The sequence below is a fragment of the Petaurus breviceps genome, unplaced genomic scaffold, assembly GCF_028583685.1.
Source record: "Petaurus breviceps papuanus isolate PSGF00001 unplaced genomic scaffold, PetGlider_PUasm1.0 98, whole genome shotgun sequence".
NCBI classification, from domain to species: Eukaryota; Metazoa; Chordata; class Mammalia; order Diprotodontia; family Petauridae; genus Petaurus; species Petaurus breviceps.
Genome location: NW_027187460.1, coordinates 37,911,377 through 37,929,916, shown reverse-complemented (window position 1 = coordinate 37,929,916; position 18,540 = coordinate 37,911,377). Strand labels below are relative to the sequence as shown.

Here is an 18,540-nt window from a genome sequence, read left to right as displayed (position 1 = left end):
AACTATTTCCTAAATGTGAAGCCCTGGACTAATCGCTAGTCTACTCTGGGATCTGTGTCTTCCTCTGCAGAATCAGGGAGTTAGACTAGAAATCTTTACCAGCTCTCAGCACTCTTTTCTCTCCCAAGTGCTTAACAAAGAGAAATGAGTTGAGGACTGCTAGATTTTTACAGCTTTGGTTGATTTAAGCCAGGCTTTCTAAGTGATTTCCACGTATCTCCATGAGGGAATTTTCTTCTAAACCAAAATTGGAAAGAGCTCCCATAAAAAAGGCAAGAGAGCTAAGGGGGAAAAATACCCCACACAACTTGAGTGCTTACTGTTTATTCAATAGCTTATCATATTGTTCCTTCCTAAAATATGATTATTTAGAAGTAGACAATGCAGTTCCCCCTTGTGACCACCTTTTCATCCGGCAAACCCAAGAAAGTAAATGCTTGAAAACTTAAGTCTCCATCTTTTAAAATGCAATCATGGAGACCTCTTTTTCTCCCACAAAAGTTACAGTAAAAAGCATAAGGAAGTGTTTGCAACTACAAAAATTCTTTTGTTTTAACACTCCACCAACTTCAAAAGAGCATGAATCATTTCTCCAGAGACTTAGAAAAACAAAATAAAATAAAGTCACACACATTTGTTCTAGATTATGTTGTTTGCCACATTCTTGCTTGAAATGACTTGAAAAATTGCTCCTCTTGTTCTTTAAAACACAGAAGAAATAGGAATGGGGTCATGCCCACTGTCCCTGGTATTGCCATTGTTAAAAATGGGACAAGACTTTTGGAATCCTCCTCTCTTCAAACGAAGAATTCCTGAAAGCTCAAGATTTTCCTATTCACTATGGAGCTTCTTTTGTGGAAAGACTCCCTTTCCTTCTCTGCGCTGCCCCCAGAAACCTGCTCTAAGGAGGACCCCCCCTCCTTCCCCCCACAATCACACACAGGTCAACCACTCATTATTGAATCTAACTCACTCCATTTGAAGACATCAGGTTTTTGTTGGGTATAAGTTATTCCTGCATTATTCATATGCTGCATGTTTGGCTCAGACGGCTCTCTATGTAAACATAACATTCATTATTTCCATAGTGTTTTGCTGTTGTTAGCCAAGCTTATATTATTTTCTTATTTGGGACACATATAGGTCTTGGTTATAGCTGGTTTACTTAAAGTTGCCATACTCCCATCTTCAAGCATTGATCTTTCGGAGAAATAAGTGAATATCAATTTGAAAATCCAACCTCCAAATACACATTTTCATAAGCAAAATTTACTGTTTTGTATTTTCCTTCCTTATACTCAGCAGTTGTTTGGATTTTTTTTTTTACTCTGAATATAGTGTTTGTTTTGTCTTCTGTGGTGTCTGAGCCTTTAATTCTGCAAAGAAAACAGCATAACTAATGGGAGTGGAGTTTACAGACCAAATAAAATAGAAGCCTGGAAATATTCACGACCAACACAATTTTGATTAAAGAAAGAACTCTGATTTTTAATAGTTTTGATCATTAAAAAAGTTTAAACCTGCATAGCAATCATTTCAAAAATAATTATTTAATGTTCCATAATTAAACTGTACACAACCTAGTCTTGGGACACAGAAGCCTGTGAGGTGAGTTTGCAGTCCAGTGCAATCAATCCCAGGAGCAGGGAGTCACAGTCTCCCCTTGGCCGTTTAGATCTATTTGTCTGTTTTTTGTTTTTGTTTTGGGGTGTGTGTGTGTTTGTGTGTGTGTGTGTGTGTGTGTATGTGTGTGTGTGTTCTGTTACTTGGCACAGTCTAGCTCCGCATGTCAGCGGATCTGCACTGGGAAGAGAGAGCAGCTTGACCCCAGTCCTTTCTCCCTTCCCCTCCCCCCACTTGGCAGGACTTCCTTCTCAAAGTCGCTCAATGTCTCGGTATTTCTTCCTCAAGATGGAGACCTGGTCTTTAAAGAGGACGGGGTCGAGCCTCATCTGAGAATGGCTCAGCGGCATGTAGCCAAACCAGCTGGCAAATGTATTCATGCAGCTCTGTCTCTGGGCAAAGTGGTCCGGGTCAGCCCAGCGAGAAGCCCGAGAAGTCTGGAGGAAAAGAAGAGAAGAGGGAGGGTGAGATAACGGAGGCTTTACATCGACCAAGAAATAAGGTTATTATTAAGGAGAGGACATGGATATTGGGGCAACACCAACTGCCTAAGAGTCGAATGGAAATGTAGTGGGGTGGGGAGTGGGGGTGGGATACTGGTTTTGGTTCCTGACTTGGTCACAGAACCACAGGATAACAGATGGAAAGCTGGAAAAATCATAATAAAAGCTCACATTGATGTAATACTTTCAGGTTTACAAAGCATTTTACATACATTCTCTCATGTAAGCCTCACAACAACCCTGAGAATAGGTGCTATTATTATCTCCAATTTACAGATGAGGAAACTGAGGCTGGTACAAGTTAAATGACTTTCTCAGGATCACATAGCTACTAAATATCTAAGGAAAAATTTGAACTTGGATTTCCCACCAAAATTCTAATTCAATGTTCATCAGGGGAACTGAGGGGCCACTGAGTCAGACCCTTTTATTTTATAGACAAGGAAAAAGAGGTTACACAATTTTTCAATAGTCACAAAACTAGTAAATGTCAGGCAGGATTTGAACTCAGGTCTTCCTAATTCTAAGCTCAGAACTCTATCTACTATGCTACCTTAGTGCCTAGACTTTCAGAGGGAGAAGGGATCTTCGAGCCCCTCTAATCTAATCTATACTTGTATAAGGATTCCCTTGAGAAAATACTTTGACAAGTGACCATCTAACCTTTGCTCCAATACTTCTAAATGAGAGGGATCATCTCTATTCTGAGGAAGCCCTTCCCATTTTTAGACAGCTTTAATTTTAAAGAAGTTTTTCTTTATACAAGAGGTATCATTCATATAGCACTTTAAGATTTGCAAAGAGCTTTACATATATGATCTCAAAAGGAATTAGGAGATTTGTCCATGGTCAAAAAACTAAAACTGAGTGTACACGGCTGTGCCCTTGACTGAGCTAACTGAACAGCTACAACCACAAGTTTTCAAGTCTGCAGATGATATTCCTGATGTCAGCTGTGCCAATCACAGACAAAATGAATATAAAGGCAAAAACTACAACCACAATAGACAATTTTCCTCTTGCAAGGTATGGTCTGAGTCTAGAAGAAGTGAGTTCTTCTCTCAAAGCTTCTGGGTTTTGTCACTGCTGTTGTTTTGCTTATAAATTAAGGTTAATGCTACTAATTATATCCCAAACTCTGGAGTCACTACATTCCCAGATGTCTGCCTTTTCTTTTTTGTTTTTTAAACAAAACAAGGTATAGTGATTTTTTTTTCGTTGTTAAAATGTCAAGTGGAACTTTTAGGACTGTGACTTCAACTAATCTGAAACCTTGACTGATGCCTACAAACTATAAAGAATCCCCCCCCCCAATTTTATAACATTTTTATTTAAAGTTCTGAGTTCCAAATTCTATCTGTCCCTCCTTCCCTTTCCCCTTCCTACCCCTTTCCCCTCCCTGAGATGGTAAGCAATAAGACATAGGCTATATATGTGCAATTATGTAAAACATTTCCATATTAGTCATTTTGTACAAGAAGACTCGAATAAAGGGGAAAAAAAGAGAGTGAAAAATAGCATGCTTCAGTCTGTATTCAATCAATATTGGTTCTTTCTATGGAGGCAGACAGTATGCTTCATCATTAATCCTTCGGGATTGTCTTGGATCACGGTATTGCTGAGAATAGCTGAGTCATTCCCAGTTCTCCATTGAACAATATTGCTATTACCGTGTGCACAGTGTTCTTCTGGACCTGTTCTGTTGGACACTATACATCAGTTTGTGTGAGTTTTCCCAGGTTTTTCTGAAATCACCCTGGTTGTCATTTCTTGTAGAACAATAATATCCCGTGACAATCATATACAACAGATTGTTCATCTATTCCCCAATTGATGGACATCCCTTTGATTTCCAATTCTTAGCCACCACAAAAAGAGCTCCTATAAATAATATTTTTTGTACAAATAGGTCCTTATAAGCTTTTTAAGATAGTTCACAGAATCTAAAAGGCAAGTTAGGTAGTATAATAGATGGAGCCCGAAGGTTTCAGTTTGAATCTCTCCTCTGACATTCATTGGCTGTGTGACCTTGGGCAAGTGACCTAACCTCTCAGCTTCAGTTTTTCCATCTGCAAAATGGACACCATTATCACACCATTTTTACAGGGTTGTTGTGAGGATGAAATACATTTAAAAAAAAACTTTGCAAACTTTAAAATGCCAATTAAATATTAGTTATGATGATGATAAGGATGATGTTAGAAGCTACCTCAGGGCCCCCTACTCCAACCAATCACCAGTTTGTCTACTGAATACTAAACTGTTACTATTCCAGATGACAGAAGGAAAGAGTGGGGTATATTTGTTTGCTGTTTTTGTTGTTTTAAGTAGGAAAACAATTGAAAACTGCCATAATTGCACAAGGGTTAGGTGGAAGCATCCAAGCCCAACCATTTTCAGGGTTTGCATTGTGTCCCATCAGAAAGCTTTCTTTCCTCTTCAGCAAATGCCCTCTGTTGAGAAGACATTTTAAGGTTTTTTTTTAGCAGGCAGATTTAGTGAATGTTCATTAAGCTTGTGTGTCTACTAAATTCCTGTAATGAGTTACCTTTAAGCATCTTTTTTCCCCTCCACCAAGATTGGCCAACAGACTTCAAATTCGTTTTAAGGGTCTCTGGTACTGAAATCACTGCTTTTTGAAACTAAAGATTTTTGCATTTCTTACTCTACTTATCCTGCCCCACTGGTACCTTCACCAAACACAATCAGCTTTGCAAACAGCCACTGCCCACGCCGGATAGGAAGTTACTGACCATGGCTGAGTAGTAAGGATGGCTGTCCTCATTAATTTACTTTCTAAGTGTCTATGGAGAGGATGGAGTTTCTTTTGGAGTTAACTCAATGCGGGCTCCCTGAGGGGAGGAACTATTTCTGCTTTTCGTTGTATCTCTATTCCTTGACATGTAACATTTTAAAATTCTTATTGATGGATTTGTAGTACTTAAAAAAGGGGGGGGAAGGGGAACAGCTTAAAATGGCCATAGAGATTTGGAACAGCACCAATTAGGCACAGGATCATTGCTCCAGAGCTGGTAGAGACCCCAGAAGCTCTTTAGTCCAGAAGCGGGGAATCTGTGGCCTCGAGGCTACATGTGGCCCTCTAGGTCCTCAAGTGCATTTGGTCACATTTGGTCAAAGGGCCACACTTGAGGACCTAGGGGGTCACATGTGGCCTCGAGGTCACAGGTTCCCCATCCCTTCTCTCGGTCAACCTCCTCGCTTACAGATGAGGACACTGTGGTTAGGAAAGTTGAAGGACTTGAACAAAGTCACCTAGGTAGTAAAATTCAGAAGCAAAATTTGAACTCAAGTTTTCTGGTTCTGCTGCTCTATGTCAGCAGTTGGCAAACTATAGCTCACAGATTGCCTATTTTTGTATGGCCCTTGAGCTAAGAATGGATTTTATATTTTTAAACAAAGTTTTATTGTGATTAAAAATGTAAAAACCATCCTTAGCTTTCAAGCCTCACAAAAAGAGGTGGTAGGTCAGATCTGGCCCTCCAACTGTAGTTTGCTGAACCCTGCACTCTACCATAATGCTGCCTTTATTTAAGGCATGATCAGATTCTTGAAAATAAGGTTTTCTTGAAAAAATGGATTTGAGGAAAGCCTAAGTAATGGGATTAATCAAACTGTTCTAATAAGTCAATAGGCAGATGTGTGCATTGATTTATGCTTATGTGATGGACTTTAGAGCTGACAGGTGGCACAGTAGATAGAGCTGCAGGGCCTGGAGTCAGGAAGGCTCATCTTCCTGAGTTCTAATCTGGCCTCAGATAGTTAACAGCTGTGTGATCCTGGGCAAGTCATTTAATCCTGTTTGTTTCAATTTCCTCACCTGTAAAATGAGCTGGAGAAAGAAATGGCAAACCACTCCAGTTTTAATCAATCAAGAAAACCCCAAATGGGGTCACAACCGAAAAATAACTGACTAACAACAACATGGCCTTTATTCAGGAACCAACTCATTCACAGCCTGATATAATTGTGTATAGTTGTTTAGATGGGCCATATTCTGTTTCAGAGAGTCATTTAGGGTCATTTACAAACCAGCCAAAGAGTCAACACACTTTAAAAGAGGGCTGTTCAAAATGAGAATGCCAATTTACCTCGGGAGAGAGGAGGAATCAACACAGTAAAGAATTTGGCACCTTACAAATATTAAGTGCTCAATAAATACAGAATTTAGATATGAATTTATTAGATGTCTGTGAATTGGTCATGCTTCAGGAACTCTGATTTAAAAAGCAAAGAAAGGGTATGAAGACTAAGTTGGCTTCCTTGGTTCAAGACAAAAAACAACAGTTCTCACACTTGTAAACGGCCCTACATTTGTCTCCTAATAAGAACAAGTCTCTTTCATCGATAAATGATCAAATTTCCATGTGCATACTTATGCAAATACCCAACCTAAGAAACTTTAATTGAATGGTTTAGATGAATCCAAAGTAGCTTGTGCTCTCTTTCCTAAGTAAAACTTGTTACCATTTAAATGTGGTCTAGTTTACATGGAATTAAATTATGCCCTGGAAGATGTTATAGGAGTATAAATCTAAAAGCTGGAAAGAAATTCAGAGGCCATAATATATAGCTCTTTCATTTGTCAGATGAGAAAACTGAGACCTGGAGATATTATGTGACTTACCAAGGTCACCTAGGTTAAAAGTTTAAGAAGCAGAATTTGAACCCAGGTCCTAACCTTAGGATGTGTGTTTTCCACCTAACCCCCCACCCCACTTGACTGACATAAGTATTCAACAAACTAACTTTTGTGTATATCTAAGAGGCACTTACAGATTTATGAACAGATTGTGCTGTAAATGTTCCTGTGTAAATTAGTTGTCTGGAATTCAGAACAAATTTCCCCATAGAAACAATATTACAAATGGCACTGACATTCCCTAGTCATCTCATCAGAGCTTATGGAATCCATAATATTCGTGAAGCATATAATAGTATAGACTGGGGTTTAGAATATGATTCCATAATTTGTGACAATGTTCTTAGGGGAAAAACATGCTGAAATTCCAACTTGGGATCCTATTAACCCTGGAGTAAGAAAAGGGATAGGGACAGCTAGGTGGCACAGTGAATAGAGCACTGGTCCTAGAATCAGGAAGACCTGAGTTCAAATTTGGACTCAGACACATAACATTTATTAGATGTATGACCTTGGGAAAGTCACCTAACCACAACTGCCCTGCCTTCCCCCTCCAAAAAGACAAGAAAGAAATGAGAGAGAAGAAAAAGAGAGAGAGAGAGAGAGAGAGAGAGAGAGAGAGAAAAGAAAGAGAGAGAAAGGGAGAAAGGAAGGAAGGAAGGGAGAGAAAGAAATAAAGAAAGAAAAGTAATACCTTATTATTTGGCAAGCATGGTTAGGAGCCAGACAAAGTAGCTCCAAAGAGGGAGAAAGGGGCTCAGGGGTTAGAAATTCTGTCATCATAAACTCCTGGTCATATTTCTTGGTCTTGAATTAGAGAGCTGGTTGCACTTCATTCAATTCAATAAATATTTATTAAGCATCTACTAAGTACCAGGGACTGTGCTAAGTAATGGGGAAACAAAAAGAGGCAAAAACAGTTCCTTGCCTTCAAGGACCTTATAATCTATTGGGGGGGAGGGGAGGACAATACACAAACAAATGGAGCCAAAGCAAACTAGATACAGGATAAAAGGAAATCATTAGCAGAGGGAAGGCACTGGAATTAAGAAGGGTTGGGGAAGGCTTCCTGTAGGAGGTGGGATTTTAGTTGGGACTTAAAGGAAGCTGGGGAGGTGCCATCTTAAGATGTAACAGAGCATCAGAAATTGGAAACAGGAAGAACTGGGCTTGAATCTTGCCCCAGACACTTCTTAGCTGTGTAACCCTGGGAAAGTTATTTAGCCTCTCCAGATCCCAGTTCTGTCATCTCTAAATGGAGGGTGTTAGACTCAATCACCTTCAAGGTAGCTGCCAGCTCCAAATCATTATTTTGTATTGTGATATAAAAATGAATATTTTATGGCTACTGAAGGTCTTTCTTCTCCTAATTTGCTATGGACTAGAATTCAGTCTCATAGCTTCTCATCTACTTTTATCTTGTTTTACCCACACATGCTTGGAAAGTATTTTCTAGGGCAGGGACTCTAAAGCCGTGGTTCGCAGATTCCAAAGTGGGCCTGTGAACCTGGATGGGGGAAAAATACATCTAAAACTAAAAAATAAGTATTTTCTTCAATTATGAATGTAGGCAACTAAACATTATTCTAGAAGGGTGTCCATTGGCTTGCAAAGAAAACTGCCAAAGGGGTCCAATGACATACAAAAAAAAAAAGAAGAACTTCTGTTATAAAAGATGTTATGAAAGAGGGTTAAAAGATTTCTTCCTAGATCTTCCTCTCCCAACAGGCATATACATAAGCACACATGTTCAACACATAAATCCCTTTCTTCAGGAACAAAATGAGTCTTTGGACATACAGAGTACTGTTCTAAAGTGTCATTCATCAAATGACATTATGTAGGTGATTTTTTTTTTGGTAAACATTAAAGTGCTACATAAATGAAATATTATATATTACCTACTCTTTAGAAGAAAAACAACTTCAAGCTGGGTTGAGAATTTCATTAACAGAAGTTAGGGTGGGGGGGAAAGGTCCTGGAGATAAGGAAAATGGGCTGCTTGTTGGCAGATGTGAGGAGATTGAGACTGGCTCTATGCCAGAGGTGGTAAGAAGGAAGAGAGAAGCAGTCACTGGGTTGGAGGGAAGGACCAGCACTCAAGCCAAGAGAGACCTCAGTTCAAATCTGACACTAACTGGGGGGAGGGGGTCCATGGCCTCACTTTCTTCACCTATAAAATGGGGATAATAATATATCTGAATTATAGTCACCTTACAGGATTCTTAAGATGAAAGAGTTAAATTCTATACAAATTTTGGGCCAGATCTGTGATTTCATCAGTGCAGGGAGCTCCTAAAAAGCAAACTCCTTTTACTGATGCAGAACATCACCTATTCTATAATTTAACCTTAGGGACCCTACCTGGGGCATAGGGAGACTACACAATTTGCCCAGGATCCCATAGCCACCATGTGTCAGAGGTGGGGGCTTGAAGCAAGGTCTTCTTAAGACTCCGAGGCCATCTCTCTATGCACTGCTCCATGTTGCTCTCTTCCTCTATATGAGCTATTATTAAATGCCTTTCTTTCCTCATTACTGTCAGACCTAACACTATAGCCTCCTTCTTCACCTCACCAATTTTAGAGACCTTGAGGAAAAAGTAGGAATGGGATATAGCAATGGAAACAATGTGAGGTGTCAGGGGGCCAGGGGATGGAGAAAAAGTGAGACAAAACGACTATTTCAATAGATGACAAAATAAAGAAAAAAGAAAGCTTTTGTGGCCACCAGGCTGGGTGACCATTCCAGGGTGTCACACTATGTAAAAAAGACAGACAAATTGGATGAACAAAAATTGAGTATTTTTTTTTATAAATGATAAATATAGAATGTAGGCATAGCTAGACATGCCTGGCTAAATTCAGATATGGTCCCAAATAGTATTAAAATTGAGTATAATCACAACTGGCACTCTTAGATTGGACGAATTTAGCAAGTCACTAGAAAAGGCACAAAATATACACCAAGAGTTATGCAATTTACAAGTTGGACTATTTTTTAAAATGTTTGAATTGCAAAAAAAAAACCCCAAATTAGAAATTTATCAAAACACAATGAATGAAAAAAATCAGAAACTGAAAACATTTCGGTTTGCTTAAATTGTACCTATTGTGATAGAGAAACAGTTTACATTTATTTTCAATTACATGCTGCCACAAGATATCCAGACAGAGCTATAGAGTTGTATTAAGATGCTATGTTCAAGCATGCCTCATTGGAATTGACCAAGTCTAGTCGAGTGTTTCTAAGACCTATGACTTCCTTGCTAAAGGAAGTCCCCTTCCCAATATACAAATTCTTACTCTGTGCATCACATATATATCCTATGCCTCCTTTTCCTATCACTCAGCCAGCATCATTATGGCAGTCAGGAAGGGCATAAGGTCTAAGAGAGTTGTTATTATTTTCTCCTCATTTTGTGAATTAGCATGGACAAAAAATTCATCACCTTTTGGCTGCTTATCTACTAACTTTCAGAGGGTCATAGGACCATGGATCTGGACTACGAAGGTAGCTCAGATGCCACGTAGACCAACCTCCTCACTTTAATGATGAGAAAGTTGAGGGCCAAAAAGGTTAATTACTTGCAAAAATAAATAAATAACTGAAATCACACAGTTAGTAAGTGGCAATGGCACTTACTACCTTTAGTAGGGTCTGAAATTTAGTACGGTCTGAAACCAGGTCCTTAGACTCTGTAGCTAAAGCTTTTCCCCTTTGGCCACAAATTCTGGTAGGTTCTCAAAAGAGAGTCCACTGAGTCTCTCTTGCTTGATAGGACTTGTGAGAGTATGCTTTAAGAGCTGAGGGTCACCCCCATGCTGTGACGAGCAAGGCTTCAATGAAGGACCATTAATTTATCATTTTCTAAAGCAGGACCACAAGCATGGGCTAAAAATGAGACACACAGGCAGGGAGTTAAATCTCTAACTCACATTACTGTGATTGTTAATGATCCTGTCCCAAATTAAGATAAACCACAATCAGAACGTACCCATAAGTCTATGTTAAAGAAGCTGTCATTATCCATGGATTAAATTAACTAGCCACAATACGTCAACATTTCAAGGAAATTGTAATTTAATCCATGCAGGTATTCCCTTCACGAATGCAGACCAAATTCCATCTTTAACTTAGCAGATAGTTTTATGTAGTACTCCCTTACCTGGGTAACATCCTGTTTTCCTTTTGTAGATTGTAAATTCCGTGAAGACAGATATTGTTTTATTTTTGTCTTTTGTACCCAGCATCTGCTTTTATTACCTGGCACATAGTAGGATTTAATAAACGTTTGTTGAACTGAATTGGAACTTCTGACCATCGGTATAGACAAGAGAAATTCATCATCCTGTCACCACTGTGTTGGTAAAGCTCTCTAATCTCAGCTAGGATGACTCTCAGGCCATACTGGAAGGCACTCTAGCTGCATAGGACAGGACAAAGTCCTTTGAATTACTGTGCATCTTTGAGAGGAGAGCTTAGTCCTACAGTTGACAATTAATTTATGTAAATTAGGATTATAGTATCATCAATTTAGAGTTGTAAGGGATATCAGAGGTCATTTAGCCTAATGTCCTCATTTTACAGATAAGAGAATTGAGGCTCAGAGAAGATGAGAGACTTTCCTGAGGCCACATAGCTAGAAGTGTTGGGAGCAGAATTTGAACCCAGGTTTTCCTGACTCGAAGTTCAACAAATTGAATTCTTGTACTATAGAGATCTTGAGACAACTAATCCCACAAAATCTGGAGTTATTAAAAGTCTTCTTTATTTTGTGTCCTAAATCAGGTGCTAAGTAGCCTTTTTTTTCCCTTTCCTTCTTTCTTTTCTGTTTCTTACTCTTCTTTCCTTTCTTCCTTCTTCTTTCCTCTTTCCTTCCTTTTTCCTTCCTTCCTTCCTTCTCTCTTTCCTTCCTTCCTTTCCTTGATATGGTTAGGGAGGAAAGATATATTTTTGGTCAATCTCTTATGTTCCCATCTTAAAACTCCCTCAGGTTCTCTACATTTGGACTTAATTTGAATTTATCTTAATCTTCCAACTGGCAAGACCTTGTTTAAGAGTTCTTTAGCTAAAGAAACATTTAAACCTTCTGTTAATAAGTAAGACAAAGTAAGTTCCAGCTGCCCTCACCTGCCCCATCATTGTCTCTTTATACTGTTTTTTCTGGGTCACTTTGATTGGAGGCAGTTTTGTCACAGCTGACACAAGGAAGTTCATCAGAATGTCCTCACAGTTGGCCAGCTGGTCCACCATATTCTTCAGGCTGGCTGGCAGATAATGAGTGTACAGGTAGTGATAATATCTACAAAACCAAAGGACAGAGATAGCAATTCACATGGAGACATCATTACGGGATGATATGTGATTCACACGTACAGGAAAGACATATAAGCCAGCTGGACCCCAAAACAAATCATTATAATTGGCTTGTCATGGATCAGAAATGGGGGTAATGGCTCACCCAGGCTAACACATTTTCAGGTCAAATCTGTTAGGGAAGTACATGTGAACACTTGAAAACAGCAAGAAGAATAACTTAAATATTATTTATTTACTGTGAAAGACCTTGCTTTATGGTTCCATGGATGTAGTTTAAATTCAAACCAAATCATAGCAATATATAGAGCATTCCTCACCCAAAAAAAATCCATTTCATGGCTATCCTTGTCCTTGATACTATGAATATAGCATTCTACCACATATGGCCCATAGTACAAATATTTCAAAGACGATCGATTGCAACTGAATAAGCTGGACCCTTCAATTAACCAGAATTTTTTCCTCTCGACTTTAAAGAGAGAGAAATAAAATGACATCAGCAATTTGTCTGGTTAAAAAAATACTTCCAAGGAACATTCTGGGCCCAAGAACACAGTCATCTATGTTTTGTATATTTAAAGGTCTTTAAAGGCAAAATGATGTAATGGAAGAAGGAATTGATTTGAAGTGAGAGGACCTGGGTCATATCCTGGCTGTACTTTCTAGCTGTGTGACCCTGGGCCAGACTTGACCTCTCTGGGCCTCAGTTTCCATAATGATGAATGCAGAGGTTTGAACCAGATGGTCACAAGGATCTCTTCCAGCTCTAAATCCTATAATCTAATGACTGTCTCTTGCCAAATGATATTTGAAGTTATAACCTCAAGGCCCTTAATGATCCTCAATCATCAAAGACTCAATTATGCTTGGCATTTCCTCCCTTAGTATAGAGGAGAGTAACATATTAATTAACACTTTTTTTCTATCTTTAATTAAAAACAGCTCATTTACATAGTGCTTGAAGGTTAATAAATCACTTTATTGAAGCTGAATAAAGCACTGCCAAGAACCCTTTGAGGAAGGTAGTACAAATATCATTCCCCCATTTTTCAGATGGTGAAATTGAGGCTCACAGAGCTGAACTGACTTGAAAATGGTTGCACTAGTAACTGCCGGGACCTGGAGTCAATTTCAACTCACTGGACCAATGTGATCTTGGACAAGTCCTTCCATTTCCGTGGGCCTCAGTTCCCTCATTTGTAAAATAAGGGGGAGTTTGACTAGGTCATGTCTGAGTTCCTTTCTTCTAAATTTACAAGCTTATGGCTTTCACTGGACTTCTCTTAAAAACACTGCCAGCAACGAAAGCTGCAACCATAAAGTTAACCATGAGTAAACAAAAATATAAGTCAATTAACCAGAATAACCCATTCCCCGAGCATGCTGGGATTATTGTATTAGGACAATCAGAAGGCAATATGCTAAGAGGCTTCTCCATATACAAGTTAGGGCAGCCAGGCCATCCAAGCTGAGCCAAGAAGTTAACTAATTAACTCCCACAAGTGATGTGAATGTGGCTGCCAAGTTTCAGCTCTGGCTGTAGCCAGAGCCTAACCTGACACAGCATTCCAGGAGATCCCTGTCTGATTTGCTTACTTGTGGTAAATAGCAGCTCCTGTCAATACCATGGAATAGTCATTAGTCCACTTAGACGTGTAACCCCACCGTTCTTTAGTGTTATCCCAGAAATGGCTGCGAGCTGGGTACCCTACAATCCTCTCTGGAAAACTCTGCCACACTGTAAAGGCAAAATCCACCTGCAGGCAAAACACAAGCCAAACAAGTAATCAGCAATGTTAACAAGTGTCAACAAAACATTACCTTCCCCGCTAATTCAGAATGCAAAATCCGGGGACTGTTGCAAAACATTAATTCCATGTATTCATCAGTAAATTAAACTGACTACTTGACATTTTGCCCTGTGATTATGCACATTTTAATGTTTTCTGTTAAAGGAAGCTCAGAGCATTGCAGAGTTGAAATAGAAATTCAGAAAGGTCCTTGTAGAAACTCAGCCTGCTCAGGGGAAACCATATTGGTTTTTTTGTTTGTTTGTTTGTGTTTTTCCCCCTGGTGGCAGAAGTGACTATCAATTTGTGGGAGGTATGCAGGTATTGTTGAATAAATGGAAATAATTTTGCAAACACTTGTATACTGGCTATACTGTCCAAGTAAAGTGGAATCAGTTCAAATAAATGTATTGAAAATAAAATGCATTTTTAAAGGCAAGTCCTAATAGGAGAATTTCAATATGGGGATGACACAATTAAGAATGATAATTACAGTGTTTTCAGCTGATGGAGGTATATTATAAGAGAGCAAAATTTATAAATCATATATAGCAAAATCTACTTAAATTTTCTTTTGTTGTTTTGTTTTGTTAAAGGAAATGCATCTATATTAGTTTCAAGAGTATATAGAAATCTGGTCAATTAGAGTTTCTAAGTAGGGGTCCTGCTTTCAAGAATCATTTGTAATGCTAGCACATAAATATTTAAAATCCAGGTAAGATTTTTTTTTTCTGGTTTTAAAACACTACATTGTATTTTTGGATGTTAAACGTTTTTAGCAATCACCTCGAAATGCTGCATGCACCCTTGCTTCATGAATAGTGAAAAGGTGTGGAGCACTGGATAGAGCCCTGGGCCTGAAGTTAGGCAAACTCATTTTCCTGAGTTCAAATTCAACCTTAAGCACTTATTAATAACTATGTGACCCTGGGAAAGTCACTTCACCATGTCTGCCTCAGTTCCCTCATCTGTAAAATAAGCTGGTGAAGGAACTGGCAAACCACTACAGTAACTTTGCCAAGAAAACCCCAAATAGGGTCATGAAGAATCAGACAATGACTGAAAAAACGACTGAACACAAACTTCAATCCAGGCCTTGTCAGAATGATCACACACTTCCTATCGAGGAGGTCACAAGAAATGAGGTTTTATTGTATGTCTTCATATAACACACAAAGTAAATCCACTCCTTAATTAGCCAGTCAAAAATCTGTGAATCACAGATCCCGGCTCCATAACATTCTGGGGCAGACATCACGGAGGGCACAGACTCCAGGGCATGGTCTTCTTTTTCCATCATTCTCAATGACTGCTGGAAGTGTTGCCTCTAGAGAATAAATTTTAATCAATGGATTGAGCCTTAGAGAGAATGGCTCTTTCAATAGGATTCATCCAATTCTATTATCATCAAAATGATGACTCAAAAACCAACGATTAGAGCAATTCATTTCTTAATACAAACTAACATGTTAAGAGCCTAAAGGGCAGACTGTCGGGGAAGATGCAGCTTAGAAACATTCTGGAGGTGGGGAGGGTTACAGCAGGGGTGGGAAACCTGCAGCCTCGAGGTCAGAAGTGGGCCTCTAGGTTCTCAAGTACAGCCTTTTGACTCCAAGCCACACTTGAGGACCTAGAGGTCCACATGTGGCCTCAAGACCGTAGGTTTCCCACCTTGTGATTTCACTGGTAAGGAAAGAACCTTTATCAATGGAAGGTAATGCTGCACAAAAGAAAAAGGTACTGGATTTGAAATCAGAAGACCTAGGTTTGAATCTCAGATGTGTCACTTTATCCCTTTATGACAAAAGACAAGTCAATTGATCTCTCAGGTCCTTTGAGATCAATTTCCACATCTGTAAAATGAGGAGGCGGGGTTAGCTGAATTGCTTTCTGAAGTCTCTTTCAGTTCTAAATCTATAATCCAATGATCTTCTTGCAGGTAAGCAGTCTTTCTGTAACTTACAGTATTAAATGGTTGTCTGGGGGGCACCGAGAGTTTAAATGATCAGCTCAGGTTTCCACAGCGGGCATATGTCAGAGGCAGTACCTTGAAACAAGGTCTTCCTGTCTTTAACGTCAAGTTTCTATTTACTAAAGCCATAAAGACTCTCATTATAAACATCAATCTATTTTATTGGTTAAATATGCCACTAATATTAAAATATCAATAATTATTCAATTATTGTTCCTAACAACAATTATTGCTATAATCATATTTGAGGTTTCAAAGCACCTTCATGTCTAGTCCCTCATTTCATCTTCCCAATGACCCTATCAGGCAGGGAGGGCGGCTGTATTTTACAAATGAGGAAAGATTAAACGATGTGCCTCAGGTAATAGAAGGCTCCATTTTGGATGCAGCCAAGACCACAGACCATCTAACATTTAGTCTTGTGTTCCAGAGGTCACACCTCTCTAAGGGGTAGACGGCTTCAGTAGAAAGAGGATAGAAGGAGGATGTCCATCTATTGGAGGTTGGTTGAATAAATTATGATATAGGAATAAAATGGAATACTAATATGCAGTAAGAAATGATGAAAGGGATGGGTTCAGAAAAATCTTGAGAAGAATTGACTGAATAATTGCCACCAAGCAACATAAGCAAAACTGGAAGAACAATTCATACAATAAAAAACTACATCCGAAAGACTTAAACAATGTGGGAATTTGTTTTGCTTGACCATGCATATTTACTTATTTAGCCTTTTGGAGGTCAATTAGGGTTAAGTAACTTGCCCGAGGTTACATGGCTAGTTTTTTTGTGGTAAGTGTCTGAGGCCAGAACCGAACTCAGGTCCTCCTGACTCTGGGGCCAGCGCTTTACTCATTGTACCACCTAGCCGCCCCGACCATGCATATTTATTAAAGGTTTTTTCTTTCTTTTAAAATGAAGTGGTGGAGAGAGAGGGAGGGAAAGAGAGAGAGACAGAGAGACAGAGAGAGAGAGAGAGAGACAGAGACAGAGAGAGAGAGGAGAGAGAGAGAGAGGAGGGAGAGAGAAAGAGAGAGGGAAGAGAGAGAGAATGAGAATAAGAATGCTTTTTAATTGAAAAATATAAAAAATTTTAATGGAGAACACAGGATCTGGAGTCAGACAATCTGGGTTTGTCTCCCTACCATTTATTGTTAGTGAGAACTAGAGTAAGTAACTTTCACTTTTGATCCATCCTCTCTAAAATAAGAGCAATAATGCACGTTTACCTAACTCATGAGGTCATTTTAAGGCCTAACAGAGGTTCCATATATTAAGTGCAGAGAGTAAAGTGTTACAGAAACATCAGAGGTTATTGTTATGATGAGACTGGAAAGGAAGATTTAAGTAAGACTGTGGAAGGCATTAAAAACCAAGGTAAGGCATCTGAGATTTATTCCACAGCAACAGGGAGCCAGTGTATGTATTTGGACAAGGGACTGACCTGCTCAAAACTGTGAATTGAGAAGATTAATCTGGCAAATGGTATGCAGGGAAGACTGGGAGGAAGAAGTCTAGAAGCAAGAGGCTTGAGTAGGAAGCTGTCATCCTGGACTTTCAATGGAAAGTCCAATTCTAATGTAAAATAAGAAGAAAGCTTGACTTATGGAGCTTCTAATCAAATGCTTCTTCCAAGAAAGACTTAGGGTAATAACAACTACAAGCATTTATATGGTGTTCTAAGATTTGCAAAGCACTTCACATACTTATATACGTAAATGTATTTTGTTGTTCAGTCATTTCAGTTGTGTCCAAACCTTTGTGACCCCATTGGGGGTTTTCTTGGCAAAGATACTGGACTAGTTTGTCATTTCATCCTCCAGCTCATTTTACAGATGAGAAACTGAGGCAAACAGGGTTAAATGACTTGCCCAGGGTCACACAGATAGTAAATGTCAGAAGCTGGATTTGAACTCTGGAAGATGAGTCTTCTTGACTCTATTCACTGTGACATCCAGGTGCATATGTATCTGTATGTGTATATACATATGTGTATATACATACATGTGTGGTTTTCTCTGTGTGTGTTCATATGTGTTATGTATACACACACATACATATACATACATTCATTTGATCCTCACAACAATCCTGGAAGGCAGGAGGTATTATTATCCCTGCTTTACTGAAGAGGAAACTGAGGCTGAGGTGAAGAGGGTCACACAGGGCTAAGTGTATGAAGGATATGTAAACGCAGGTCCTTATGACTCCACATTCAACACTCTACCTAATTTTTCCTAGGCACCTAAAGATTGAGAGGCATCATGAGAACTGCCAGTATCTCTTGGGGTACTTAAATCACATAGTCACAACCTCTACATTGTTTCTAGTGTTTAATATTTAAAAGTCCCAGAATGATGAGGAAATTATAGTAGGCTCATCTTCAGAGAAACATCCTCACTGTTATCACTTAAAAAAAATTATTTATGACTCCCAAAGAGAAATATATACATTGGCAAGAACTGGAAAGCCCAATGGGATATTTTTATCACATGGATTTACTATCATTTCCAAGATGTTTCAAGTAATTTCAAAGCAAGTTAAGAGAAATTCAGATAAAATTGTTATTCTTGTGATCTTTCAGATCTTGTCCAGATCATTAGCACATCAAAAAATCAAAGGTCAGCTTAGGGCCTTTTCTCTTAAAAACTGACATCTGTTTTCTTTAGA

General features: G+C 38.9%; 1 protein-coding gene across 1 annotated transcript in view; it reads right to left on the bottom strand.

Moving 5' to 3' along the window:
- Nucleotides 1-1,461: 1,461 nt before the first annotated feature.
- EXT1 (exostosin glycosyltransferase 1) overlaps nt 1,462-18,540 on the bottom strand; it is a 367,673-nt gene continuing 350,594 nt past the window's right edge. The window contains exons 9-11 of the mRNA XM_069081060.1: nt 13,705-13,865; nt 11,920-12,091; nt 1,462-2,060 (exon numbers count right to left, since the gene is read on the bottom strand). Of these exons, the coding sequence (XP_068937161.1) occupies nt 1,875-2,060; nt 11,920-12,091; nt 13,705-13,865 (519 nt within the window). The 3' untranslated portion in view covers nt 1,462-1,874. The remainder of the gene's footprint in view (nt 2,061-11,919; nt 12,092-13,704; nt 13,866-18,540) is intronic.